Source organism: Marmota marmota, unplaced genomic scaffold (genome assembly GCF_001458135.2).
Source record: "Marmota marmota marmota unplaced genomic scaffold, marMar, whole genome shotgun sequence".
Lineage (NCBI taxonomy): Eukaryota > Metazoa > Chordata > Mammalia > Rodentia > Sciuridae > Marmota > Marmota marmota.
This window is the reverse complement of record NW_026000141.1, coordinates 1,565,620-1,591,751: the sequence shown is the minus strand read 5'-3', so window position 1 is coordinate 1,591,751 and position 26,132 is coordinate 1,565,620. Positions and strand designations below refer to the sequence as shown.

General features: G+C 57.5%; 1 protein-coding gene and 1 non-coding gene across 2 annotated transcripts in view; both read left to right on the top strand.

Moving 5' to 3' along the window:
• Ep400 (E1A binding protein p400) overlaps positions 1-26,132 on the top strand; it is an 88,650-nt gene that overhangs the window by 45,489 nt on the left and 17,029 nt on the right. Inside the window, 24 exon segments of the mRNA XM_015505600.2 lie at positions 1,163-1,349; positions 2,384-2,550; positions 3,638-3,807; positions 6,618-6,782; positions 7,993-8,151; positions 9,015-9,109; positions 10,562-10,833; positions 12,115-12,317; positions 12,400-12,569; positions 14,097-14,293; positions 15,929-16,040; positions 16,135-16,278; positions 20,045-20,203; positions 20,504-20,587; positions 20,867-21,001; positions 21,290-21,334; positions 21,413-21,566; positions 21,833-22,074; positions 22,166-22,339; positions 24,177-24,313; positions 24,409-24,465; positions 25,860-25,938; positions 26,048-26,129; position 26,132. The exon segment at position 26,132 is cut by the window's right edge and continues 157 nt beyond it. Coding sequence (XP_015361086.1) covers positions 1,163-1,349; positions 2,384-2,550; positions 3,638-3,807; positions 6,618-6,782; positions 7,993-8,151; positions 9,015-9,109; positions 10,562-10,833; positions 12,115-12,317; positions 12,400-12,569; positions 14,097-14,293; positions 15,929-16,040; positions 16,135-16,278; positions 20,045-20,203; positions 20,504-20,587; positions 20,867-21,001; positions 21,290-21,334; positions 21,413-21,566; positions 21,833-22,074; positions 22,166-22,339; positions 24,177-24,313; positions 24,409-24,465; positions 25,860-25,938; positions 26,048-26,129; position 26,132 — 3,390 coding nt within the window.
• LOC125611340 lies at positions 13,514-13,640 on the top strand. Its single transcript, XR_007341505.1, has one exon. It is a non-coding gene; the product is annotated as a small nucleolar RNA SNORA49 (small nucleolar RNA).

The window sequence follows — 26,132 nt, the reverse complement described above, 5'->3', positions numbered from 1 at the left end:
AGTGTCCACTGTTCTGCAATGGCCATCTCTGGAGGGCACCCAGGGTGGCCTCTTCACACAGGTGGTCAACATGGGCTTCCATGCCACCACCAGGTGTCCAGCTGTCCATTCTTGGGCTGCAGCTGACAGCCAGGAGCCCTGTCCTGGGCAGCCCTCCGGCCAGCTCCACACCCCCACACTGCCCCTGCCCCTGCCCCTGCTGTCTCCTGGCTCCCCAGGGAGCTGCCTTTCTGTTCCTAGTCCCTGTGCTGGGTCCCTCATCTCTGGAATTTTCCATCTTCCGTTGTCCTTTGTCTTATTCTGTTGGCCACGCGCAGATGAGTGTGGTGTGATTTCACGACTCCTCCCTGTTCCTCCCTCCCTCCCTGCTCTGCTTGCTGGCCAGGCGTGTGTGCATCTCTCTGCTCACCCAGCTCTTTGCTCTCCACACCTGCCGCTGCTGCCAGCTCTGGAGATGTCCCTGAGTGCCTGGAATTGGCACGACCTGCACTGAGCTCTGCTCACTCTCACACCTGGTCCTCCAGGGCCTTCCTCTGTGGATGCGGCACTGTCATGGAGCAGTGCCCTTCCCATGGCTCTGGTCTGTTTCCTGAGTCTCTCCAGACCAGTGGCACCCTGGGGCGGCTGGCCCTGCTATGCTGTGTCCAGGGCGGCCTCCTCCCCCTAGAGGTCTGCCCCATGCTGCAGCTTCCGTTTCCTCCTGGACCTGGCTCTGGTGAGCCCTGGGGTCTGCCTGTGCCCTACTTCACCACAGTCAGGGTCGGGCACCTGCATGCCTGCCCTGAGTGGGTGCTGGGGGCCCTTCTAAGGAGACTCATCGCACCTGGGCTCAGTAAGCCTCTGGCCTTCACAGTGCCTCTCAGGTGCCCGTGCCCTTGGGGACTCATCACAGTCACAGTGGGTAATAGTCCTCCTCTGAGTGCTTGCGCACGGCCGGCCCCCTCTCCCCACCAGGGTATCTTTGTGTGAAGATGTGCATGTGTCAGCAGGTAAACAAAGCCATGTGGGGATTTGGACTTGAATGTTGGAGGTGACTGATTTGCCAGCCCAATCTGGAGAGGATGTGTAGGTGCCATGTCCTGGCACCAGCAGAGCTGCTAGCGAGGAGCTGAGTGGCAAGTATGTGTCTGCTGTCAGGCTGAACTGCGCTTTCCCCGAGCAGGACTCAGGAGGCTCTGAAGAGCGGTCACTTTGTCAATGTCCTGAGCATCCTGATGAGGCTGCAGCGCATCTGCAACCACCCCGGACTGATAGAGCCCCGGGTCCCTGACTCCTCCTACGTGGCAGGGCCTCTGCAGTACCAGTCGGCCTCTCTGGTCCTAGAGGCACTGGAGAGAGGTGTTTGGAAGGTAAGTGGAGGGTTCAGAGAGCTGAGCCCTGTCCGGTCCCTGCCAGGCACACAGTAGATAAAAGCCCATGCACGTCCACATGTGTTGGCTTCCAGTCCCTGTCCCCCCTCTGCTCGCCCCTCCCTGGCCACTGCCCATCTAACCTCAGTCTGTACGTTTGCATGTCCTGAGGTTCCATGGGAACGGGATCCTTTGGTCCTTGTTGTTTTTGCAGTCCTGGGGATCAAGCCCCAGGGCTCCACTGCTGAGCCATGTCTGCAGCCCTTTTCAGGCTTGCCTTGAGAGGTTTGCCAAGTGGTGAGGCTGGCTGGAGCCTGCAGCCCTCCTGCCTCCCTTCTGGTGGCTGGGATCGCAGGCTGCACCCCCATGCCTGGCTGTTGGAGTTCTTCCAGTGGTGGTGTCCGATGGCTCTGAGTCTCGAGGCTGAGTGATACACGCTGACAGGAGCAGCCTGGAGCTGTGTCCCCTGTCATCAGCTGGGGCACATCTTGGTGTTTTCACCCTTGGCTGTCATGAGTGTGCCGCTGAGAACACGCCTGCCAAGTTTTGTGCACACCAGGCTGTAGCTTCTCTGGGGTGTGCTGGGTGGGGGAGCTGGCCTCACGTTGCCCTGCACCTGACTTGGTGAAGCTGCTGACTGTGCTCTACGCCCTGTCACCTTCCTCCCCAGCAGTGGCAGGAGGGCCTTCTGCTCCCCACCCTCACCAGCACCTGCCAGGAAGCACAGGCTCGGGCTTTGGCACTAGGCCTGGTACTGCCCTCCTTCTCCCTGGGTGTCCTGCCTTCACCTGTGTGATCTGCGGCTGCCAACCCTGCCCTTGCCCCATTCCCGCGCCCTCCCGGGGTCCCTTTGTTAAGGAGGGGCGCTGGCCCCGAAGTGTGCAGCCTGCCCAGCTGCACAGGCTGGGAGGACCCCCTCTGCAGAGCCTGCTCAGCTGGGCTCCCACCCCTAGCAGGTCTGGCTCTTGGTTAGGCTGTCCTCTGCCACCTGGTGCGGCAGGGTTTTATTTTATTTTGTTTGTTTTTCTACTTAGGAAGCCGATCTTTCTATATTTGATCTCATTGGGTTAGAGAATAAAATCACTCGCCATGAGGCAGAATTGCTGTCTAAGAAAAAGGTGACCCGGAAGCTGATGGAGGAGGCCTTCAACTCGCCACCCCCGTCAGCCCGTCCAGTGGCAGTGAAGCTGAAGGCCAGTAGGTGCGTGGGTGAGGGCTGGGAGCAGCAGGGGCTTGTTCTGCTCATCCAAAGTGTGGCTGCAGGTCAGCGCCCAGTTGGCCTGAGTGTTTGGTGTTGGAAGTAAAGTCTGATAACCAAATATGGCTGCCCACTCCCCGGGGAACTCCCCAGACACCCTGGTTTTGGCGAGCGTGGCCATGCAGGCTGTGGGCAGCATAGGGACTGCTTTCCACTCTGCGCCAGCTCATGCGTGGTGGTTGTGGCCCAGGCATTGGGGTGTGAGGGGCCTGATACAGTAGCAGCTGGCATGGCCAGACCAGTCAGCTGTGCCAGCAGGGCACAGAGCGTGTTCATGGGGCAGAGCGCAGGGGGGGTGGGGGACACTGGATCCACCGCACCACAGGGCAGCGGTCCCTCTAGGCGATACACTGACATGGAGTGATGGTCTTGGGGGATCGGTAGGAGGACAGGATCAGGTAGGTCAGGTGATGGACTTGAGTCGGGAATGGTTTGGGTAGCGCCAACTCCTGCTGTTAGAAACTGGTAGGCTCCAGTGTTTGGGTGAAAAGGAAGACAGGAAGCAGGAGTCCCGGAGTGAAGGGCCAGGCTGCCCCAGTCGCCCTTTCCTGCCCTTGGCTTCATGGCCAACCGCAGCTGCCCATCTCTGTCCCTTATGTCCCTAGGGGAGGGAGAAGGATGCTGTGCTCCCTTGGGATAACATGGGGGCAGCAGCCTGTGGACAGGCGTGGGCGGCTCCCACCGCTCCTATGCAGCACCTTGAGGCTCTGGCTCTGCCCTCTGGCTCTGAAGTGCCCTGGGTGTTATGCAGGAGTTTTTTTTCTGATCTACACTAATGTTTATTTAAACAGTTTAGATCACATTTGTCCCAATATCACAGAGTCATGGTCCACATACCAATTTCAAGTGCAGTTTGTCACTGGCCCTTCCCCCCCATCAAGGGGTCCCGCCCTGCCCTGGCCCATGCTCCTGGAGCTGGGACCCTGGGCAGCCTCCGGGACCCTGGGCAGCCTCCAGGCCCCTCGGCCGCCCTGTGGAGCCTGGGCTCTGCAGCGGCTGATGCCGTCTTCGCCTGGGCCTGGGTGTCCAGGTTGTTTCAGCCTGTGCAGTACGGCCAGAAGCCCGAGGGTCGCACCGTGGCCTTCCCCAGCTCCCACCCGCCCCGGACAGCAACTGCCAATACAGCTGCTGCGCCTCCACAGGGCCAGGCCCGTGGACGGCCACCGATCGCCACGTTCTCTGCAAACCCGGATGCAAAAGGTACCTTCACTTGGTCGTGGCCCCGGTGCCAGGAGCTCCCTAGCGAGCACCTGCAGGTCCAACACGTTGAGCCACCTGGTCTAGTTTTCAGGAGGCATAGACGTTCTCGTTTCTTACGCTGGGCTTCTCCTGTGTGAGAAACCTCTCTCTTGGCTGAGAACACGTTGACGATGATGGCCACCTTGGCAGAGGGCTCAGGACGTTCCTGGAGACACTTGTTGTTATTACATGTGCCATCATTTCAGCCTAACTGGCGGTCACTTGAGGACGGATAGGGTTAGATGGCAGAGGGGTCGCAGACGTGGCGTCTTGGCCTCCATGGAGGTTCCTGGCGTCACACCCACCACTTCCTCCGAGGTAAGCAGACTTAGGGCTGCGACTGATGAGAGTGGCCGCCCTCCCAGTGCTGTGTGTGGGGGGCAGCTGTGGCCGGCTTGGCTCCGCCCGGCCTGCTCTCGGGAGGAGGAGCACCAGAAAGCACAGTGGTAGTCTCTCCACTGAGGACCGTCCCTGTCCTGCCTCTGTCTTTTCCCAGAGGGCTTTTCTCTTGAGGACAGTGTGCAGTAACGTTTATGTAATTTCTTTGAAGTTCGGGTGTGAAGCGTTGTCGTTGAGAAGAACTGCTAACGGCTTTGCACAAACCGACTTATCGATTGCAGCGGCCCTGTTGCAGACCTCGCCGGCCTCCGCCAGCGCNGAGCGCGCCGCCCCAGCGGCTGGTGCTCACCTCGCAGGCCCAGGCGCGCTTGCCCAGTAAGTGGCCCTGCCTTCTGGTTCTGCCTCTCACTGCCCTGAGCGGTGTCAGGAGCACGGGAACTCTGAAGGCCTTTGCTGTCCACTGCCTCTGTCTCTCTGCCGCCCAGGCCTGGCGCTACCTTGACAAGGCGTCTGCCAGGGGTGGGCCTCTCCAGAGGCAGCATCCAGGCCCCTTCTCCTCTCTGCGCTTTCTCCTCACCCTCTCGGCTCTGCTTTTCTCCTGCGCCCCTTGCCACACTGGGTGCAGGTCAGCACCTCCCTGGTGTCCACCGAGGTCTCTCTCCGTCAGCCCGCAGCCACTGGGGCGAGTGGTAAAGCAGTGGGCACTACAGCCTCCCAGCCCTCATGGGTTGTCAGGTGCAAGCCTGGAACAAGCACTTGCCAGCAGAGACCCTCAACTTGATGCAGTGGCCGGAACTGGGCAGCTTCACTCGTTTTCCCAGGGCAGAGCTTCCTGCTGCTGCCTAGGGGGACTGGCATCCTGCAGAGCCCACCTGCCTGCGTCCTTTCTGCTGTGGAAGTTGTCCCAGCTTACCACGTCGTGGGCAAGGTGCTGCTCAGACACTGCCTCACGCACGGACTTTGTCAAGTGACCAGACCCCGGCAAGGCCTCCTGGAGAGCCGGGAAGGGAGGATGAAGCCGTGCAAGAGGCGCTGTGCCTAGCCTACCCCTCGTCCCCAGCCTCTTCATGCCAGTCGCGAGTGGCCATCTTGCAGCTGCTCAGGGAAAAGGCCCTTGCTCGCCGCGAGGCCAGAGGCCAGAGTCACTGAGCCATGAAAGGCGAGCCACGTAGAGAGCATGGCAGTGGGCAGAGCCACTCTCTGCCCTGCCTGGTCACCACCGCCTGCGGACCGTGGAGGGCTGACGGGGATTTGAGCCTGCGCGTAGATCTGTCTCCTGCCTTCATTTCCCCTCTCGTTCACGGCTGTTCTGTGGCAAGACATCCTTGGAATTTTCCTGGTCCTTACTAACCCTTCTCTTTATGGTGTGACTAATGGTTCTGGCATGGATTTCCCTGGGAGGGACACTTGGCCTTGGGTGCCAAGGGCTGGGTCAAGGGATCGGAGCTGCTGGGCAATTGTGGCCTGGGCGAGTGCTGCTGAGTTGGCACTTCTGACAATATGCAGTGGTCTTTCAAAACAGTGCCGAGTTCCACAAGTTCCACAAGTTCCACATTGCCTCTCAGTGCACATTACGGGTCGTGTTTGAGATCTAACTCGAGATAGTGTGAGGCTTTACCCCTTAAAGCTGTACGTGTGGTTTATTTATTTAAACACTTTCCTAGAGTTTGAAAATACAATTGTAAGGGAGCTAGTTGTTTGTTCTTTTTATCCAATGTAATCGCTCTCCTTTTTTTCTTAATTTTTTTTTTAATTGTAGATGGACACAATACCTTGATTTATTTTTATGTGGTGCTGAGGATCCAACCCAAGGCCTCATATGTGTCAGGCAAACACTCCACCACTGAGCCCCAGCCCAGCCCTTTATCTAGTGTGATCTTATTTGCCTCTGTGAGCTTAAGTTGACACGTTTTTTTAAATTTTTAAAATTCTCCAAAGAGAATTAGGTTGATAACAGGGTTTCTAGGTTTATTACAAGTAGATTTCTATTTTTGATGTTTGCTTTTTTTTAATAGCATTAATATCTGACATCTAAAATCCCTACCGTTTGTGGTTAAATAAGCAAACCATTAAAATCCATCATCTGATTGCTTTCTTTTTTCTGGTAAGGTAGTTTTTTTTTTTTTTTCTTTTTCAATCTACACTTTTAAAAAATACATTTATTTTAGTTGTCGATGGATCTTTATTTATTTACATGTGGTGCTGAGAATCGAACCCAAGGCCTCACATGCCAGGCAGGCGCTCTACCACCAAGCCACCGCCACAGCCCTAAGGTAGCTCTTGTCAGTAGCTGGAGGCAGTGTCCAGTGAGCACTGCTGAGACCAGTTTGCTGTAGGTCATGGTCATTCACCACAAGTGATTGGTGTATCACATAACAGTCCTCGACTTTCCCAAATGGTGTTAATTCAGCTTTTCCTCTACATTTCCCCAGGTGGAGAAGTAGTGAAGATAGCTCAGCTGGCATCCATTGCAGGGCCTCAGAGCCGCGTGGCACAACCCGAGACACCTGTGACGCTGCAGTTCCAGGGGAACAAGTTCACCTTGTCGCACAGCCAGCTGCGGCAGCTCACGGCAGGCCAGCCCCTGCAGCTGCAAGGTGAGGGAGAGCTGGCCACTGGCGCTGATGAACAGCAGCATGCCAGGCTGGCACCATGCATGGGCAGTCCTGCCCACGGGTGGCTTTGGCAAGGGATTTGGCTCCTTTGGGCTCCTGGCTCTTCACCTGGGAGTGGAGTTAACAACTCATGGGGTTGTAGGGGACTGGTGGGTAACACTCATAAGCCACCTGGTTTCCGGCTATTTGATCTGTGCATTAATGACATCTGCCCCTTGAAAAGAGTCTTATTGTGTAAATCCACCTAGAAATATTTGTTGTAGGAGTGTGAGGTGAATTTTCTGAAGTAGACCAATGAGCTGGAGATTTATGTAAGAGAAATTATTTTCTTTTACACACATATGGTTTTTGTTTTGCTTTTTTTTTGTTTTGAAATGGGGTTTTACTCTGTTGCCCAGGCAGGTCCAGAACTCCTGGGCTGGGGTGAGCAGCTGGGACCACAGGTGCACACCGCCACCCTGGATGGATGTTTTCACTTGAACTCCCAGGCCTTTGGCCAAGAGCAGCATGCCTATCCAGTCGCTGCTTTTAAAGGCAGGAATGAGGGTCATCTCCAGAGATGGCATGGCAGCAGTTAATGGCTTTGGCTCCTCCATGGGGTGATGCCAGCTGCCCTTTAGTGCTAGCAAGGGGTCAGGAGTGGTGGCCCCGCAGCCTGGGCCAGTGCCCTCCCCTGCATCTTCCCCATGAGGACTATCCTGGATGCTTGGCAGGGCAGGGCTTCTTCTGGGGGAGAAGCTGCTCCGTGTGGGCGAGTCCCTTACCAACCAGTGTTCAGGCCTCAGAAGCAGGGCTCCCCCAGGGCACCTCTGGCTTTGTTGGCACACTCCGGGGAGCACTCTGGGGGCAGGCGTGGGGACTGGGGCAGGTGCAGAGTCAGTGGTGGCTCCTGTGCAGCCCAGCAGGGCCTGGGCCACACCCAGCTTCTCTCCAGTCCTGCGCCCTCCGTGGCCCTGTTGGCAGGTGCAGGGCTGGGTTGGGCTTCCCGTGAGCTCACCGCCTACAGCGAGGTGCCAGGAGGGTGGGGCTCTGTGATGTGGCCCTGCACTGGGGTCCTCTTGGCCTTGTGTGCTCAACTTTTGAGTCTCCAGTTCTGGACTCATTAGCTTCTCTATGGTTTGGAAGTGACTGTCACGTGTGGCCATGATGCTCCCTTGCCATGACTGATGCCCTGGTGGGTGTGTGATTGCAGGCAGTGTCCTCCAGATTGTATCTGCCCCCGGGCAGCCCTACCTGCGAGCCCCTGGCCCTGTGGTGATGCAGACCATGTCTCAGGCGGGCACGGTGCATGGTGCCCTGGGAAACAAGCCCCCGGCCGGCGGTCCCAGCCCCGTGCCCTTGACCCCACAAGGTAGGGTGTTCTGAACAGGGGGAAGGCTTGGCCCGCAGCCTCCTCCTGACTCTTGTGAGTGTTCGGGAAGTGTTTGGGCCTCCCTGGCCATGGGTCCTTGGTGTGTCAGAACCCTGCTCTGACCACCTCTACTTCCACAGCTGGGTCATGGTGTCTGCCTCTGTCCCCGTTTGTCCTCAGAGGTGCTGGTTCAGTATGACCAGCCCCACTGTCCTGAGGTTTTTGTTTTTGATCTTGTTCTGACAGGAGACTCTGGGAATCATGAGAGTCTTTGCTTGCCAACATGTCCCAGATAACACTGAGGGAGCATGCTAAGTTCCCTGGGGACCATGCCATAGGATTTCATTCCTCTCTGGCTGGCCCGTGCCCCAGAGCCGCTGGGTTCCCAGCTCCCGTCCTGCCTCCTGCCAATGTCTCCTGGGCGCCCCACCCCTGTGCTCTCTCTGGGAGAAGTGGGTAGTTTGACCTGTGGAAGCAATAGGAGGTCTGTGAGGCTAGTGCACCTCCCTCCTGACCCGGAACCCTGGCCGCTGCGTGCGTGCCCAGTTCCAGTCCCACTGCCAAGTCACCCTGGTGATGCTGGGTGGTCCTCTGCCTGCCATTGTGGTGCTCCACCAGTGAGAGCCCGAGGAGGCTGCAGGGCCGGGGCCAACGGGCAGAAGGTACACAGCATCCCTGTGGGTGTCACCGGGAGTCTGTGCCCTACTCTGGCCACATGCCACATCCAAGCACAGCAGAAACAGCCCCCTGTGCTCTCAGGAACTAGGGAGCCAGTGGCTGCCCATACCCAGAGCCCTGGTCCTGGTGCAGGCTGCAGCTGTGGGATTGGACCATGCTTGGCTGTTCCTCTTTTGCACTTGTAGTTGGAGTTCCCGGGCGAGTGGCAGTGAACGCCATGGCTGTGGGAGAACAAGGGCTGACCTCCAAGCCAGCCTCTCCTGTCACTGGGCCGACCCAGGTAAGGCCTTCACTAGCGGATGCATCGTGGGGTTGTAGCAAGGCAGCCCTCAGAAGCCGCGTGCCAGCTGCAGCACCGGCCCGTGTGCCTCGCCACTCTGGGCTCAGAGCCTTGATGGCAATTACTCATTTTTTGCAGTACATCTTAGTTTTGTAACAGTTTTGTTTTCATCAAGTGCCCTTTTCGTTAGCAGTTCCCACAGTGGGAAGTGACCCATCTCCTCTTGCAGTGTGTCTGTGGACAGGTCCCTAGGACAGGTGAAACCCAGGACCAAGGCTGGCTGTGGTCTGAGAGAGACGTGGTTGCGGGCCAGTCCTCTGGCTTTCCGAGCTTTCCTCTGGGGCGCAGGAGTTTGTGGTTTGAATTTTAGCCTGGGGCCCAGTGGCCGCGGTGGCTGATGGTGACTGAATCAAGAGGGACATCTCCAGAAATCACACCTGTCTCATTTTCTGCAGTCTCTTCTCTGGATCCCCAGTGTTTTGTTTTGTCTGGTATTCCCCAGCCACGTCTACGCATGACCCCGGTGATGACAGTGGAGCTGGGTACACTAAAGGCAGAGGGTCCCATGTGAAGTTGAGTCACACTGTGGGCCGGGCCTTGTGAGCTGGGAGCCAACTCCCATCCTCCAGGGTACAGAACTCTATCCCAGTTTCTTGGATGCTTCCTCCAAACCTTTTTTCCTCCACAGTTCTAAAAATAAGCAGGTGGTCAAGAGAAGGTCTGCACCATGGGGCTCACTGCCATTTTCTCCCTGCTGGGGCTGAGTGGCCTGGTGAACAGGGCAAGAGGCACAGTCAGTCCTTGGGGTGGCAAAGAACCCACCACGCACAGCCACTTCTGACACCCATCACAATGGTCAGAGTGTCGGCCCAGCAGTGGTTACAGCCCACAGTGCCCAAAAGCTGCCTTGGTGGCTTTCTGCTGTGTGTCCCCAGGAACACAGCAGCAGCTCGTGCAGGGCCCGGTGACAGGAGAGTGAGGGTTGCAGCCCGGGAGCGTGGGTTCAGGCCCCAAGCAGAGCAGTGACAGCTCTCTTGCCGGCCCATGGGGGCTATGCCCTGGAGCCAGGGGGGCACGTGCCGTGCTCCACACCACCCCGGGCAGTCGGCCCTGGAGATGCTGACCCAGGAGCAGACTTGACGAGAGTTCAGCTTCCTTAGAGGACTCTCAGCCTGAAAAAAACTGCCATCTTGCTTTGAGGGCTCAAGGTCATCCCCAGAATTTTGATTTTTTAAACACACCCTAACTAGTGAAAGAAGAGAGTGTGAGCTCTGGTCACAACCCCTCCCCAGCACTGATGCGCTCGCCCGAGTCCTGGAGAGGAAGGAAGCCTGGTGCTCCTGCTCCTAGGGCTGCAGACGCTGGCACTGACGCCAGGCTGTGCCCGGTGCTGGGGAGGCGCCTGGCCATGCTTTTGTCCAGTGACCATGTTTCACCGTGTTTTTGGTAAAGGAGGAGAAGAGCAGGCTTCTGAAGGAGCGGCTGGATCAGGTCCACATGGTCAATGAGCGGCGCTGTTCCCAGGCCCCCATGTACGGCAGGGACTTGCTACGCATCTGCTCCCTGCCTGGCCGGGGAAGGGTGCCCTGGCCCACGCCCGTTGACCGCAGCTTGGGAAAGAGGTCGGGGCCAGTGATCTTTCCCTCAACCCCCTTGAGAAGCGTGGGTGATCTGATTTTGAGCTTGAATCGACGCCAGGAGTCCCTGCAGGACGTTCTGGACAGGTAAGGCGGGGTCCAGGTAGGGAGAGGCCTTGGCCTCTGCTCCCTCGTAGTGCCGCACCCTGGTAGTTTTCTAGGTTGGATTTTCTTATTCTCTGCTCTTCTCCCTGAGTTGCCCCTTAGGAGTGTTTGAAGCCATTGTTGGCAGTCTGTAGCTTTAGGACCAGAGAACTGTTGGCTGGGCATCCCTCTTTGAATTTTGGCAATGCTGGGGGCAGGGCCATGGCACACTGTGTCCTGTACTGCTGCTCAGCTTCCTCTTGCCCTCTCAGAAAAGCAGTTTGAAAATAACCACATGTACAATCAAATATCACAAGGGTTGAGCTTGGAGCAAGCCTTGGTCGAGAACAAGCCAAGTGCTGAAGTGCTGCAGGCTCTGGGCTCGAGCCCCTGGAATCTGGGCTCACTTCTGTCAGGGTGCTGACCTCAGGTGCAGCCCATGTGTGTGGCCCTGATGTCTGGGCTCAGCATCGGGGACTGATTCCCCTTCTTTGGCTGACTGCATTTTCCCCATTACTCCCTGTCTAAAGGGAGGTTCTGCTCTAGACCCTGAGCTCAGCTTTCAGTGTGTGCCTGTTTCAGGTCTCAGGTCAGGGATAGATAATGGGGGTGGGGGGATAGGAAACTGGGAGCACTTTCCTAGGGCTGAGCAGGCCAGTGCCAGCCCCTCCCGGCCTGGTGTGGTTGGCCATTGGCCTCTTGTTCTGGTGGACTCTCCTTTCTTTCAAGTGCTGCTTGCCCTTGCAGATTGTAGACAGCCTTTCCATGTGAACACAGCTGGGAGCAAGTCACTGAAAGTCCAGGCTCAGCTGATGTTCACAGGAAGGGCTTTTCTGGCGCAGGTGACCTGGAGGGGTCAGGCTGGCCATGGCATGGTCCTGCTATCAGCAGGGTCCTTCCACCCGACCTCTGCATGGTGTTTGCAGTAGCCCTAGGGGTCACATCTAAAACACAGCGTGCCCCTGCCCCCAGATTCCCAGATGGGCAGGAACTTCAGGCAAATGGGGCCACCTGCGAGCTGGCTCTATGGCCTATGACACCCTGAGCTGGTTCTTGCAGCCTGGGCTGTCTGAAGTGGCCCAGAGGCTGTCTTCCCCTGCACTGTCAGGCCTGCTCAGGCCACGCAGGGCATTGCTCCTGATGCCTGATGTATGCCCTTGTCCTCTGCCACACTTGTTGCCAGGTAGCTCTGTCCTCCTCCGTCTGGACCTCTCTGCTTGCCAGGGGGCCCTGGGTGCTACGCAGTGATGTGATGGCATATGCTTTGTGCTTTCTGCTCTGCAGGGTGGCCTGTGTGATCCCTCCGGTGGTGGCCACACCCCCTTCCCTGTGGGTGGCCAGGCCACCCACTTTGTACCGCCGCAGGCTGCGGACCTTGAGGCAGCGACTGCGAGAGCACACTGCCCCCTATGCCCAGCAGCTGCGGCAGCTGACCGCCCTGCGCTCACTGCAGTTCCCCGAGCTGAGGCTGGTGCAGTTCGACTCAGGTAGGCGGATGCCCTGCTCACGTGGTTTGCTGCATGAAATGTACCTGCCTGACTGCAGGGTGCTCTTGGTGTTGTCTCCTAGGAAAGTTAGAAGCTTTAGCCGTCTTGCTCCAGAAGCTAAAGTCCGAAGGACGTCGGGTGCTTATTTTATCCCAGATGGTTCTCATGCTAGACATTCTGGAGATGTTCTTGAACTTCCATTATCTCACCTATATAAGAATTGACGAAAACGCCAACAGTGAGCAGCGGCAGGTAATAAATGCGTCACCTTGAGTCATTTGTGACCCAGTGGCACTGGTTCGCGTTCCCTCTAGGGACCTCATTTCTGTGTGCCATGTAGACTGTCGCCCTGATCCTCCCAGGAGTGTGAGTGCAGCAAGTCTGTCTCCTCCCTTGATGTTCTTAGCATGGGCCGTACTGCCCAACAGGACAAGGCACTGACCTGCCGTCACTGCCGGACGATGTCATACTTCAGAAGGTGGCAATCTGATATGCAAAAAATAGCATGTGCCTATTTTTTGCATATCAGATTGGCTAGACATTGCTCTGATTCCTCGGGTGTGAGACCCACTGCACATGCTGCCAGGCGTTGCCCTGACATGACTTTCTGGAAGGCAGCATGGCACTGTAGTTCACCTTGAGGTGGACAGATGGCTGGTCCACCAACCCGCCCCAGGACCCCCTGGGACAGCAGCAGTGCACCCGTGGGGTGCTCATGTGTGTGGAGAGCATGTGCTGAGGGGGTGTGTCACCTGCCCACGTCTCACAGCATGCACAGGTTTCATTGTGGTGGACACACATGGGGACAGTCCCAGAAGGAAGGGGCTAGCTAGCTGGTGTTCCTGGCAGTAGTTTTTGAAATTTTATGTAATTTTTTTTAACCCAGGGGTACCACATCCCCAGCCCTTTTTTATAATTTATTTAGAGACAGGGTCTCACTGAGTTGCCAAGCACCTTGCTAATATGCTGAGGCTGGCTTTGAACTCTCAATCCTCCTGCCTCAGCCTCCCAAATTGCTAGGATCACAGGCGAGTGCCCCGGAACCCAGCTTATGTAGTTTTTTGAAGGAGGAGGATCGGTTAACTCTTAGGTTTTGTTCTGGTGTGGAGATATTTTACAAAGAAGCTTTCATGTTGCCATTTCAGGTCATGGTCTTGAGTGGGCAGGAGGGTCTCTGCATGGACTGGATTTTCCTGCGTCCTCAGCCTTACTCCAGGGGCTTTTTTGCCTGTGAAGTGCCCTGGCATTGCCTGAGGATATAAGAGAAAGCACGTGCCTCCCCACAAGGCTCTGATCTCGTGGGCCACAGGCTGAGCTGACAGTTAATGCTTGGGGCGGGGGCTGCCTGACGTCCTGCACTCCTCAGTGCTCAGAGGTGCTTCTGATCACAGTGGGAGGCGATTCACAGGCGGAAAGAGCAGAGCATGAGAGGTGACACTGTGGTGTCGCTTTCCCCTGGACTTGTGTCACGTGGAGCCAAACCAAGCAGTCTTGTTATTTCCAGGCTCAGAGCTCTATGATGCTGGGCAGGTGCCCTGCTGCTCAGCTGCCCCCCACACACACACCTTTATTCTACAGTATCTTGGGGTGGGGTTTTGCTGAGTTGCCCAGGTTGGTCTTGGGCTTGTGGTCATCCTGCCTCTTCTCCCGAGCAGCAGGGATCACAGGCATGGCCGCAGGAATGGTGATGTAGGTTACTGCAGTGTTGGTGACATTGGAACACCGGAAGCCCTTCTGCGTTTTCTGGGCGTGCTAACTGAGCGATCTGCCCTTTCTCAGGAGCTGATGCGGAGTTTCAACAGAGACAGGCGGGTTTTCTGTGCCCTGCTCTCCACCCACAGCCGTGCCACAGGCATAAGCCTTGTGGAGGCAGACACCGTGGTCTTCTATGACAACGACCTCAACCCAGTGATGGATGCCAAGGCCCAGGAGTGGTGTGACCGGATCGGGAGGTGCAAGGACATTCACATATACAGGTGAGAGCCCTGGGCAGCAGTGTCGAGTGCACGCAGTGAGGTGTGGCGATGTGGGTGCCACTGCTGCACCTCCCTGGAGCGCCCACAGCTCAGTGGGGAGTCACGGTTTGGGTTACTTCACCTGTTGGGAAATACAAACCATTCGTTGAGAGAATTTAGATTTGTTGTTAACTTGAAGCATAGAAAGTGTAACTGGCCAAACGTAGCTAATTGGAGAAAAATAGAAAAAAGGCCTTTTGCATGTTTTTGAATCCCTGAAGGATGATGGTATGACTCCCATTCATGGGGTGTTCTCACACGCTTTGCTGCCCCGAGGGTCAGGGTGCGAGTAGCCACTGTTGCCCACCTGGGAACCTGGCACCATGTGGACCCTGAGGGTGAGCAGTGTCCAGGGGGCAGTTCTGTAGCCTTGGCCGCAAAACCTGGGCAGGAAAAAAAAAGGACTATTGACAGAAACAAAATAGAAAGTTAACATAGCAAGAAGATGCCGTGGACAGAAGCAGGTGGTGGGCCATAGACAAGGAGGGATGCTTGCAGCTCTCCTGCCATCGAAAGGGAAGGCGCAGGATGCTCTTACTGTTAAAGGGAGGCGGAGACCTCAGTGTACAGAGGCAGTTCAACCAGTGGAGCAGCTTGGGACAGCAGCTCTGTGGCAGGTAGGAGGAGGAGGTCTCCCGTGGGTAAAGACAGGCAGCCAAAGGACCTCCCCCGCCATGTGAGGCTGCTTGCTGTGGCTTTGCCCACATGTGGTACAGAGCAAGAGCCATGGGGGCTGTTGCCAGGGACAACCACACTGTGGTGGAGCAGCCAGTGGACAACAGATCATTGGGGGGTTCTGTGGTATGCTCTCCAGTGTGGGTCAGGACACGGTGGGCAGGTGGCGCCAGGTCCTGAGCCTGGAGGAGGCTCCCTGAGTGGGCCTGGGAGACGCCTGCTTAGCCAGGTGTGCTGGTGCTGCCCAGGGCCTGCCTTGCTTAGAGCCTGTGGGCTAAGGTGGAGGCAGGGTCACACTGGGCCCAGGTGAGTTTTCCCTTCGTGCTTTTGTAGGGTCTGGTGAGCAGACACCAGCATGATGAGCACATTCCACGTCTTCTTCCCAGGACCACTGTCCTTCACTCACTTCTTCTCCCTTCTGTGGCCTGGGCACTGAGTTTCTCCAGGAACTTCTGATTATCACTTTCTGTGCCCTTCTGAGTGGTTTCCGTTTAGGTTCCTGAGTTTGGAATTTCGGGGAAAATTCTACTTGTTCCCTTTTGAAAACCTTTAATTTTTTAATCTGTGCTTTCTTGGTTTTAGCCTTTAAGATTTTAAAGCAGAAGGGCATTGTGGGAAGGTGACAGACTGATGGCTGTGCCTAGACCACTTTCGGGGCCCTTGTGCCATTGCCTGTCACATGAGGGCAGCATCTGCCATGGGCCTGCCTGCTCACTGTCCTGCTGTGTCCCATGAGCACCTCAACAGGTGCAGTGGAATGACCCTGGGTCAAGACTGGCCCCCGCGCTCGCAGCACAGGAGCTGAGGCGGGAGGCCGTCGGGGCGGTCGGCTGGGGCAGCTATGGCCCTCTGCACCTGCCTGGCCTGGCCTGGCCATGTCCCTAGGTCTCAGGCGGCCTTTTGTACGTCCTTTTGCGCCAGGCTTGTGAGTGGCAACTCGATTGAAGAGAAACTGTTGAAAAACGGAACAAAGGATCTGATCCGCGAAGTGGCAGCACAGGGCAACGACTACTCCATGGCCTTCCTGACCCAGGTGTGCCCCGTGTGTAGGTGCGGGGTGGGGGGGCGGCGGCTGTCTGGTGGTTTCTTTGTGCGTTCCTGCCGAATGACCTCTCCTCTGTGTACAGCGGACCATCCAGGAGCTATTTGAGGTTCACTCCCCACTGGATGACACTGGGTTCCCAGTGAAAGCCGAGGAGTTTGTGGTACTCTCTCAGGAGCCTACTGTCAGCGAAACCATCGCGCCCAAGATCGCCAGGCCATTCATAGAGGTGAGGACAGCAGGGTCTCCCTGCAGGCTGCGGGCATCTGCGGGGCTTGGCAGCTGGCACACTCCCTCAAGGGTGTCTGAGCGCTCAGCCCTGGCTCCTGGCCATGTGCCCTGGCCTTCTTCCCTGCCATCTGCCATCCAGGGGCTGAAGGAGTGCAGAGGGAGTGGGAGGAGGAGCCTGGGGCACATCAGTAGTCTCCTGTGTCCCCTGCAGCTCCTCTGACTGGAGCAGCCTGCAACCATGTGGCCACCAAGCTGCAGGGTCGAACCCACAGCTGGTGCTGAAGGCATGGGGAAGAGGGCCCTCCACACACCTCATTCATCCCCCCACGTAGATTAAGTGTCACACACCTCCATCATCCCCTGGTCACTCTTCAAGTGCAAGGACAGGGGTGTCCTCTTAGCTGGTGCCCTCTGGGTGGTCAGCTGTGTGGACACATCCCAGGCTGGCTTCAGGGACCCCTCTGTCCCCTGCTTCTGACTGTGCACAGGCCCCTGCCCCCATCCTCCCTGAGCTCCTGCTTCCTCCCACCCATCCAGAGAGGGGCTTCTTCCCTCCAGACCCTCTTTCTGGGCCTGCCTTCCAGTGCCCCTGCCAGCGAAGCACTGAGTGCCACTCATCCACCATCGGCTGCAGGGTAGCCACTGGCTTCCCAACTTGCTTATCTCTTAGAAAGCTGTGAGTAGTGGATGGTGGGTGACAGACCCTGCCCATGCAGACCCGCACCACTCTGCCCTTCCGTGTAGGCCGTGCTGGCCACACAGAGCCATGCTGCCTCCCAGCACAAGCCCTTGGGCACTGAAAACTGGCAACCTGGAGTACTGACTCCAGAGGTGAGGGCAGCAGGGTCTCCCTGCAGGCTGCCAGTCCTCCCACTGGACCCTCCTTCCCCACTCTGGGACAGCAAGTTCTCATGTTCCCTTCCAGAAGCTTCCTATATATGATTTCCGTCACCCAGAAATGTCTTAGAGATGGTTCTGTATTTATGTTTAAAAACAGGTGATGTTAGCAGGAGAGTGATAGTAGGGAGACAGCCTTTCCCAGTGATGACGGTGCAGCTGTTCAGGTTCCCGTTGCCTAGGCCAGGATGCATGTCTGAGGTCCCACCTGCCGTGGCCTGTGCCTCACAGCCTGTCTGGCTCTGGTCAGAGCAGCACAGCTTGTCCACATACAGCCTTTCCACTGTGCTAAGGGTCTCGCCGTGTATCAGCACTATGGCAGGAAGTGGGGCAGCGGTGGGCAGGGTGGGAGTCCCACTTGACGAGGCTCACCTTCTGGTGAGGAGTGCAGACAGGACAGCAGGCCAGCTCACAAGCGTTGCACCCCAAAAGCCAGGGTGGGGCAGGGGTGAGGCCTGTTGGGAAGGGCCCCCAAGGGTGCAGTATTGCCAGGACCTGGCCCAAGGTTGTGTGGAGCAATTGTTCTGGCTCCTGTGTTGAGGCTGGGTCACAGCAGGTCGGGGAGCCTGCAGGACAGAGTGGGCAGTGGTGGGGTGGGACTTGTCGTGGGGCATGAGAGGAGGGTGGCTGCTCCAACAGGGGCCAGCGCTGCGGCTGGAGACTGGTAGAGTAACCTTCTACTGTTGTGGGCATATACACCCTGAACTTGCCTCTGGTGACCAGGGCGCGGTTGCAGGGCCACGCTCATGGGGGAAGAGGGGGTTGTGCCTGAAGGGAGCTTCAAGGAAGATTTCTGTTGAGGTCTGAAAACGTGCAGAGCATGTGCCTCACAAAGCTCCAGCTGGATGCGTTTGACAAAGTGACACACATGGCTGTCACCCCTTAGTCACCACCCAGAGGCGACCCTCAGAGGGAGGGCTGGTCACAGCTAGTTTGAGTTTGGTGTAAGTGGACCCTGCCTGGGCCCCTGCTCTGCATGGTGCGAGTCTGCCTGCTGTCTTTCTGGGGAGCCTTCTGCTGGGTGAGCACTTAGCTCGTCGCTCAAACCTGCTGTCCTGGCGTGGTGGGCTCTGTTTTGAAGCTGTTCCCGTTGTCTTGTGCACGAACGCATGTGAATGTGAACACAGATTCCTACAAGGCACGAGCCCCGGGGTGGGGTCCTGCAGGTGGGCCAGCAGGTGTGCACGATGAGTGCTGGAGCAGCCTGTGGTGTGCAGAAGGCATATGGTACCCATTCCCCTGACTGCAGCATCTTGCACTCTTCCAGGGCTGGGTGCTGGCCTGGGGGACTTGTGATAGTCTTTGGCAGCGGCTTTAATCTGCATCTTGCTGTTGAGTAATACATTTGAACACCCCCTTGTGTTCATGGCAGTTTGGATGTTTCCCCAGCTCCTGTGGTGCTGGGGTGTGACCCAGGGGTTTGCCTATGCTAGGCGGATGCTCTTCCACTGGCCCACGCCTAATCCCCTGATGCTTTCAAAATAAAGTGCTTGGTCAGGTTTCTCTATTTGTTTTAAATTGGGTTGTCTCCCCCGCCTCTCCCATTTTCCTTTTTACTGGAACCCAAGGGTGCTCCACCACTGAGCTATACCCCTCACCCTTTTTATTTTTCATTTTGAGACAGAGTCTAAGTTGCCCAGGCTGGCCTCAAACTTGTAGTTCTCCTGTTTCAGCCTCCCAAGTCACTGGGATCACAGCATGGGCCCCGGCCTGGCTGGGTAGTCTGTCTGTCTGAATGGCTGCTGGAGTTCTTTGTGTGGTGTGAACTTGAGGCCGTGGCTGGAGCCACATGCAGCATCTGTTCTGTGGTTTTCTTTTCTCAGTGCTTTCATTGTTTTACTTTAAAATAGCTCAAGATTGAAACAATATTTGATTGGCAGTAAAGATTGTACGTATCCAAGACATCTGTTCAAGTCAGCTCTCATTGCTGTGGTCCCCGTGCTGTCTTTTGTTGAGCAGAAATTTCCAGTCATCTGGGGTTCAAGTCTTCTTTTAATGGTCGTTGCTTTTTGTCTTCTGCTTAAGATTCTCTGAGCCAAGGGCAGTGGCCACACTGTGACCCCAATCACTTGGGAGGCTGGGGCAGGAGGACAGCAAGTTCCAAGCCCGCTTCAGCAACTTAGTGAGACCCTGTTTCAGGCAACAGAACGAGCTGGGGCTGGGCCTTAGTGGTGGAGCACACCTGGGTTTGAACCCTTGTGCCACAAAAAGAGGTTTGCCTGAGTCGCTGTGACAGTCCTCTCTGTCGTCCAGCTGGGGATGATTTCTGAGTGCAGTGTGAGGTACTATGATGCAAGAGCCCTGGCAGACCTTGCCCAAGGGCCTGGATGCAGGTCACAGTCCCACTTCAGTCCCCTGACCCCCAGCTGCACCTGGGCTTAGGAGCCAGCTGGTCTGTCCTCGCCCACCAGCAGCCGTGATTAAGTGCACCTGGCTTTTCTGGAGCAGGATGAAGCTGGAGTGGGTGGGGCTGCCGACCTGGGGGCTGCACTTCTGTGCAGGATGGGCTCTGGCCTCCTTTGTGGTCCTGGTGGCAAGGCTGGGTGGTGAGGCCACGACCCTCCCTCTGGAGATGGAGCTCCTGTGCAGCCCTGGGCTGTTCCACTTGGCTCCACCCCATGTTTGCCTGTCAGCTGGAGAGCAGCTTTTGAGGGCCTGGGACACACATAGCCGTGGGATCCCGCAGCATCATTTATTTGACCCATGTCACTCCCAGTAACCCCCACCCCCCCAAGGTTCCTCGAATCTACTTTCTGTGTCCCTGGGAGCCTGGTCCTTCCACTGGCCACTCCCAGGGACTGGCATGCTGCCACACAGACGCCTCTGTTGAAAGAGCGTCTCGGTGGGCTAAGGCAGACTCTCTTCAGGCCCTCAAGAGCATTGAGGATCTGGAGGAGGACACACAGAAGACCGCAGAGGAAGCAGTGCCCGGAGCAAGCGCTGGCCTGTCAACCTCAGAGGTGGGCAGCTCCAGGTGTGAGGAGGAGCCTTCGCAGCTTGAGGAGCTGGCAGACCTCATGGAGCAGGTGTGGGCATGGTGGAGTTGCTCCTTAAGCTGAATGTCTTAGGATTCTGATGCTTTCTTAAAATACTTTGTGTTTACTTTGACTTAGAGCACTTTTTTCCAGTCTGTTTTTTTGTGGTGCTGGGGATTGAACCCAGGGCCTTGTGCATTGCAAGGCAAGTGCTCTACCAATTGAGCTGTATCCTCAGCCCTAGAGCACTTTTTTGAGTGACATATTGGTGAGCACATTTTATAAAGAACCTTATTAACTTTTACTAACTTGCTCCTAACCCTATTTTAAAAATATGTGTTTTTGAAATAGCTCACACCAATTGAAAAGTATGCTTTGAATTACCTGGAATTATTCCATACGACTGTTGACCAAGAGAGAGAGAGAAATAGTGAGGTAAGAGTCAACTTGTGACCATTTCACATGTGAGGAGTTTCAGATTTTTTGAGTGTTGACTTTGATTGGAAGTAAATGTGATTTCATTAAATTAAAAGGACAGAGCCTCAACCCAGCAGTGCTGAGCTGCCTGAGCGCAGCTCAAATGCCTGTGGCCCTCCCCTCTCCCTGAATGGTCCTGTCTGATTGGACGCAGCTTGGCCTGCCAGGCTCTGAGCGCCTGGCTGGCGGCAGCACTTCCAGCTCTGGTCCTGATGTCCTTCCCCATCCTCCCAGCAGGACGCAGTCCTGACATCGGTAAGGGACTGGGAGGCCCACAATGCCCAGATCCTGCAGGAGAGGGAGGCCCAGCTGCAGCGGGAGCAGGAGGAGGCAGAGCTGCTTACCTACACTCGGGAGGACGCCTACAGCATGGTATGGCCCCACCTGCACCTGGGCTCCCTGCTCCCGCCGGCCTGTTGCAGGCTGTGCACCTCAGCTACACCTGGGACCACCTTCCTCGCCTCTCGTACTTGAGGAAGTGCACAATTAGATGCTGGCTTTCCCTACAGCAAATTGCCAGCCATGGGTGAGACATTTGAAGTCTCAGTTGCACTACTCAGACTTACTCCAGAGACAGGAGTAAGTGAGAGTGGATGGGTGGTGCTGCACAGCACGGGGCTAAGACTTGGCTGGATCTTGAAACTTGTCCACTTTGTGCAGGAATATGTCTACGAAGATGCCGAGGGACAGACAGAGGTCATGCCTGTAAGTAACCGCCCTCAGCTCGTGCCCAAGTGGCCAATCCTCCACAGCTCCGTGGCTCACAGGAGTCTCTCTGCGCAGCTCTGGACCCCACCCACCCCACCCCAGGATGACAACGACGTGTACATCGACTCTGTCATGTGCCTCATGTATGAGGCTACACCCATCCCAGAGGCCAAGCTGCCCCCCGTGTATGTGAGGAAGGAGCGCAAGCGGCACAAGACAGACCCCTCGGGTGTGTGCCCCACGGCTGTGTCCCAGGTTGCCACAGCCCGTCTCAAGTAGCTGTGGTTCTGCCTCTGCCAGGGGGTGGCGACCACAGGCTCATCTGTGATCTCTTGTCCCACGTCCACGTGTCCCCATTCCCAGTGATGCAGTTTGTCCTGTAGCAGTCCCTCCCAAGTCCCTCAGTCCTGGTGCCCCGTGGTGGCCCTCCTGCCCTGTCTCCCCTGCCGACCCCTCGTCTCTGGCGTCCCTTCCCTGAAGCCAGCCTCTGGTTAGCTGCAGGCAGGAAGAAGAAGCAGCGGCACGGGGAGGCGGTCGTCCCACCCCGATCCCTGTTCGACCGGGCAACGCCGGGCATGCTGAAGATGCGGCGTGAAGGCAAGGAGCAGAAAAAGAACCTGCTGCTCAAGCAGCAGGCGCCCTTCGCCAAGCCCCTGCCCACCTGCGTCAAGTCCTCAGGGGAGCCTGCCCAGGACAGCCCCGAGTGGCTCATTGGCGAGGACTGGGCCCTGCTGCAGGTGCGTGGCGTATGCAGGCCTGGGGTGGGGCCTGGTGGGGCCTGGAGTGGGGCCTGGCGGACAGCACTGGCAATCTGCCCCTGCCCTCCAGGCCGTGAAGCAGTTACTTGAGCTGCCCCTGAACCTCACGATTGTGTCACCTGCCCACACGCCCAACTGGGATCTCGTCAGCGATGTCGTTAACTCCTGCAGCCGCATCTACCGCTCTTCCAAGCAGTGCCGCAGCCGCTACGAGAACGTCATCATTCCCAGAGAGGAGGGCAAGGTGAGCTGGCCGCGCGGCCCTTGGGAGGGCATGTCTGTGTGCAGCTGGCTGCCCCTGGGCTCTGATGGGAGCTTCAAGGAGCGGTCCATGTGCCCAGCTCACGGGCAGCCTGCAGGGGTCCATGCCAGCTGGTCGGTGAAGGTCGTGGCTGTGCTGGCTGCAGCCTTGATGTGTTATCTCACCTGCATCTGTCCTGCTGCTATTTGGAAAACTGCCATCCAGGCGCTCGGCTGTAGCTTTGATGATGGCTCCTGCAGGGCGTCTCCTGCTTCCTCTGCCGGGTGGGTGCCGGCCCAGGGCTTGGCTTGCAGCCTGCTGCCTGGGAGCGAGTGTGAGGTGGGCCTCCGGCTCGGCTCACAGCTCCTCACTACTTGCCTGCCCCAGGCAGAGGGCACATGGCTCACCAGGCCAGCATTTACAGATGCCCTGTCCCTTTCCAGGAACAGGGCAGAGATTGCCTGGGCTCCCATCAGCACAGCAGCCTTGGCTGGCAAGGAAGGGCAGGGCAGAGGCAGGCATCCAGTCCTGGCCTTCAGGGTGTTCATGTGGTCAATTTTGTGAGAACCAGGACCTCTGCAGGGGAGCCATCACTGTGCCCAGGACAAGGACACCCCTAGGCTTGCTTGATAGCCACTGTTTCAGACACTTCACGTTCTTCCTGAGAACGCTGGTCAGAGTGCGAAAGTCCTTCCTCACTGCCCCGTGCTGACAGCCACTGTCTCACCATGGGACTGGGAAGCTGGAACGTCTCCTCCTATTACCTGGTTTGTGAGGCGAAGGCTCAGAGCCAGGCTCACAGTGGTGGGGTGAAGGTGCTGCTTCTGTGAGGTGCAGGGCAGGCCCAGCGGGGCACCTGCCTAGCAATGGCCAGTGGTTTTCTCTGGAGCCCTGATTCCTGTGCCACAGGGTTGGCTTCTGCTGGGAGGGGGCCGCTGTGCTCACTCAACCCCCACCAGTGCTCACCACCCGTGCAGTGCTGTGACACTGCAGGCCGTAGTCAGGGCCAGCAGGTCCCTCGCTGGACAGTCCTGTGTCTGCCCCACTCTCCTTGCCCTGGGTGTGGAGCATATGGCATGCCCACCCGCACGTCTGCCTGCGTGCTCCGGCTGGCTCATAGTTCTATGGGAGAGGGTCCCGTGTGGCGGTCAGGACGAGGGCCAGTGTTTTCTAGGTCAGGCTTTCTCAGCATGCCCTCTGAACTTAGGGGTTTCTCCAGCAACAGCTGCCCACATGTGTGCACCTATCTGCCGTGCCTGTGCCTGAACCATCACCATGTCAGCATGCGGGCCTCTGGTCGTGGGGTTGTGGGGCTGCCCACGTGCAGAGGTGCCGAGCAGAAGGGCCCTGCCAGGAAGGGGCGCTGAGCTTCTTGGGCTTCTCCTGAACGGCCATGGTCCTGAGCAGGCGGTGCTCTCTGTGCCTCCAGAGCACATGTGCGACGGCCGAGAGGCTTTGCTGAGCTGCAGGGCTCGTGAGGGAAGGGTGACTGGCACGCGTGGTGCTGATCCCCTGGGCAAGCGCTTGCGGGCGTCCTGGATGGTGCTGCCCTCACGTCCACCATGGGTAGAGGAAGGCCATGTTGGTGGTCATCACTGCTGTCTGTGCCCCCCAAGCGCCTGTGGGGGGTGGTCTGCCCAGGAAAGGCACATCCTGCTCTGCCCTCACCCACTGTGAGGCCCCAAGCACCTCTGTGCAGCCACCAGCAGTGACCGCCACTTCATGGTGCTGCTCCAATGGTGCCGTTGCCACTCAGAGCTAGGGCAGGGAAGCGAAGTCGGGTTCAGGGACGCCCTGGCCAGCAGACCAGCCGCATGTGCCCTCCTCTGTTTTGTTCCAGAGTAAGAACAACCGTCCCCTGCGCACGAGCCAGATCTACGCCCAGGACGAGAACGCCACGCACACCCAGCTCTTCAGCAGCCACTTTGACCTGATGAAGACCACAGCTGGCAAGAGGAGCCCGCCAATCAAGCCTCTGTGGGTCCCCCACTGGGCAGGCTGCGCCCCGTCCCCCGTGTTCTCAGTGCTGTTTTTCTCTGTGCAGTGATCGTGTCTCATTCTCTGAACTGCAGGCTCGGCATGAATCCCTTTCAGAAAAACCCCAAGCACGCCTCGGTGTTGTCAGAAAGGTATTTCTGTGTTTGTGACGCGTTTCTTACTGTGTGGAGCCAGGTCCTGATTCAGCATCCACTCGCGTCCAGTCACCTGGCTGAAGCCTGGGACCTGTGGACTCCTGCTGTTGGCCGGGTGTGCCGGGGTGCTTCTGCAAGCGGGGGCACGTGGAGAGCCATGTCCTTTGAGTGGGGGGCCGTGATTCCCGCTCACCCTGGCAGGGTACCTGCGGGGACGGGGTGTGTATGAGGCTGTGGGTGGCCACAGGACTTTCTTCCTCCGCTGGCCTTGCCAGACGTCAGGTTGCTATGCTTAAAAACACATCAGGTTGAGGAAAAAACGCTTACCAACAGGTGGGTGATGACGCTATTAGTGGGCGAGCTGTGGGGCTGGGCACTGGGCAGTGGTGTCAGAGGAAGGTCTGCCCCATGCAGGCCAGGGGCACTGTGCCTGGCCTTGCTTCCTCCTGGGCTCGCAGTGTCTGTTGCGCACTGCTGCAGGGAGTGTTCCCTGTCAGCGCCTTGGCTCTGGCGCAGCCCACCTCTAGGGAGGGACCGTACTCCTGGGAATCTTCGTCCTGCCCTGGTCAGATCATCTCCAGATGTGCCCTAGGTGTGTCTGATGTGCTGACTGCAAGCCCTGCAGATACAGGGCTCCTAGTTCAGGGCAGAGAGCCTCAGTTCTCCGGGGGTTGTTCAGAGACTCTTCCCCGGGGGTGCTGTGGGCTGGGTGTGGAGAGAGGGCTAAGGGACGATGTCCCAGCCACCAGACCTGCTGCAGGGGCAGGGGCTGCAGGAGGATTGAGGTAGCCTCGTGCAGCCAATGTGGGGGCTGAGGTGGCCACTGCTGTGGCTGTGTCCATGGGCTGAAGGGCAGCCAGCACTGGTGCCTATCGAGGGGCGTGTCCAGGAGTCAGGGGGCTAGACTCTGGCTGGTCTAGACATGTCTACAGAGGTAGTGGGCTCGGTGTCCACAAGGCATGCCCGGGACTGCAGACAGCACCAAGCCCACGGGTGCTTGTTCTCAGCTAAGTGGAGGAACTTGCCTCTGCGCCTCGTGGAAGCATGGGTCCCTTCACAACCTGGGTGGCCTCACCCTGCATAAAGTGGCCCTCGTAAAGTAAGGTGCAGGTGGTTGGAACACAAGCTCTGCGGCTCTGTGCCACAGAGATGCTCAGTCTGGTGCCCAGGATGGTTAGTGGCACCTAGCGTGGATCTGCTGGACAAAGGACGGGGTGGGAGGGAAGTGACGGTGCGTCTCGTCACATTACTCTGAAGAGTGATGCTTAGGAACTTAGAAGTTATTTGCTTCTGGGATTTTCCACCTAACATCTTTAGACTTTGTTGACCGCGGGAAGCTGCAGCCGTGGATGTGCACGGCTGTGTTCCAAGCTTTCGCTCTTGTGTTTCAGTGGGATCACCTACGACAAGCCCCTGCCTCCCATCCAGGTCGCATCCCTCCGTGCAGAGCGGATCGCAAAGGAGAAGAAGGTGAGGTGCTGGCTCCTTGCACTTGCGTGGGAATGTTCTGGGGCTGGGGGTCACAGGTAGGGGTCCCGTGCCACCCCTTCACAGCTCCTCTTACCACCGACCTTTTTAGGCCTTGGCTGATCAGCAGAAGACCCAGCAGCCGGCCGTGTCACAGCCGCCACCCCAGCCACAGCCCCCGCCACCCCCACAACAGC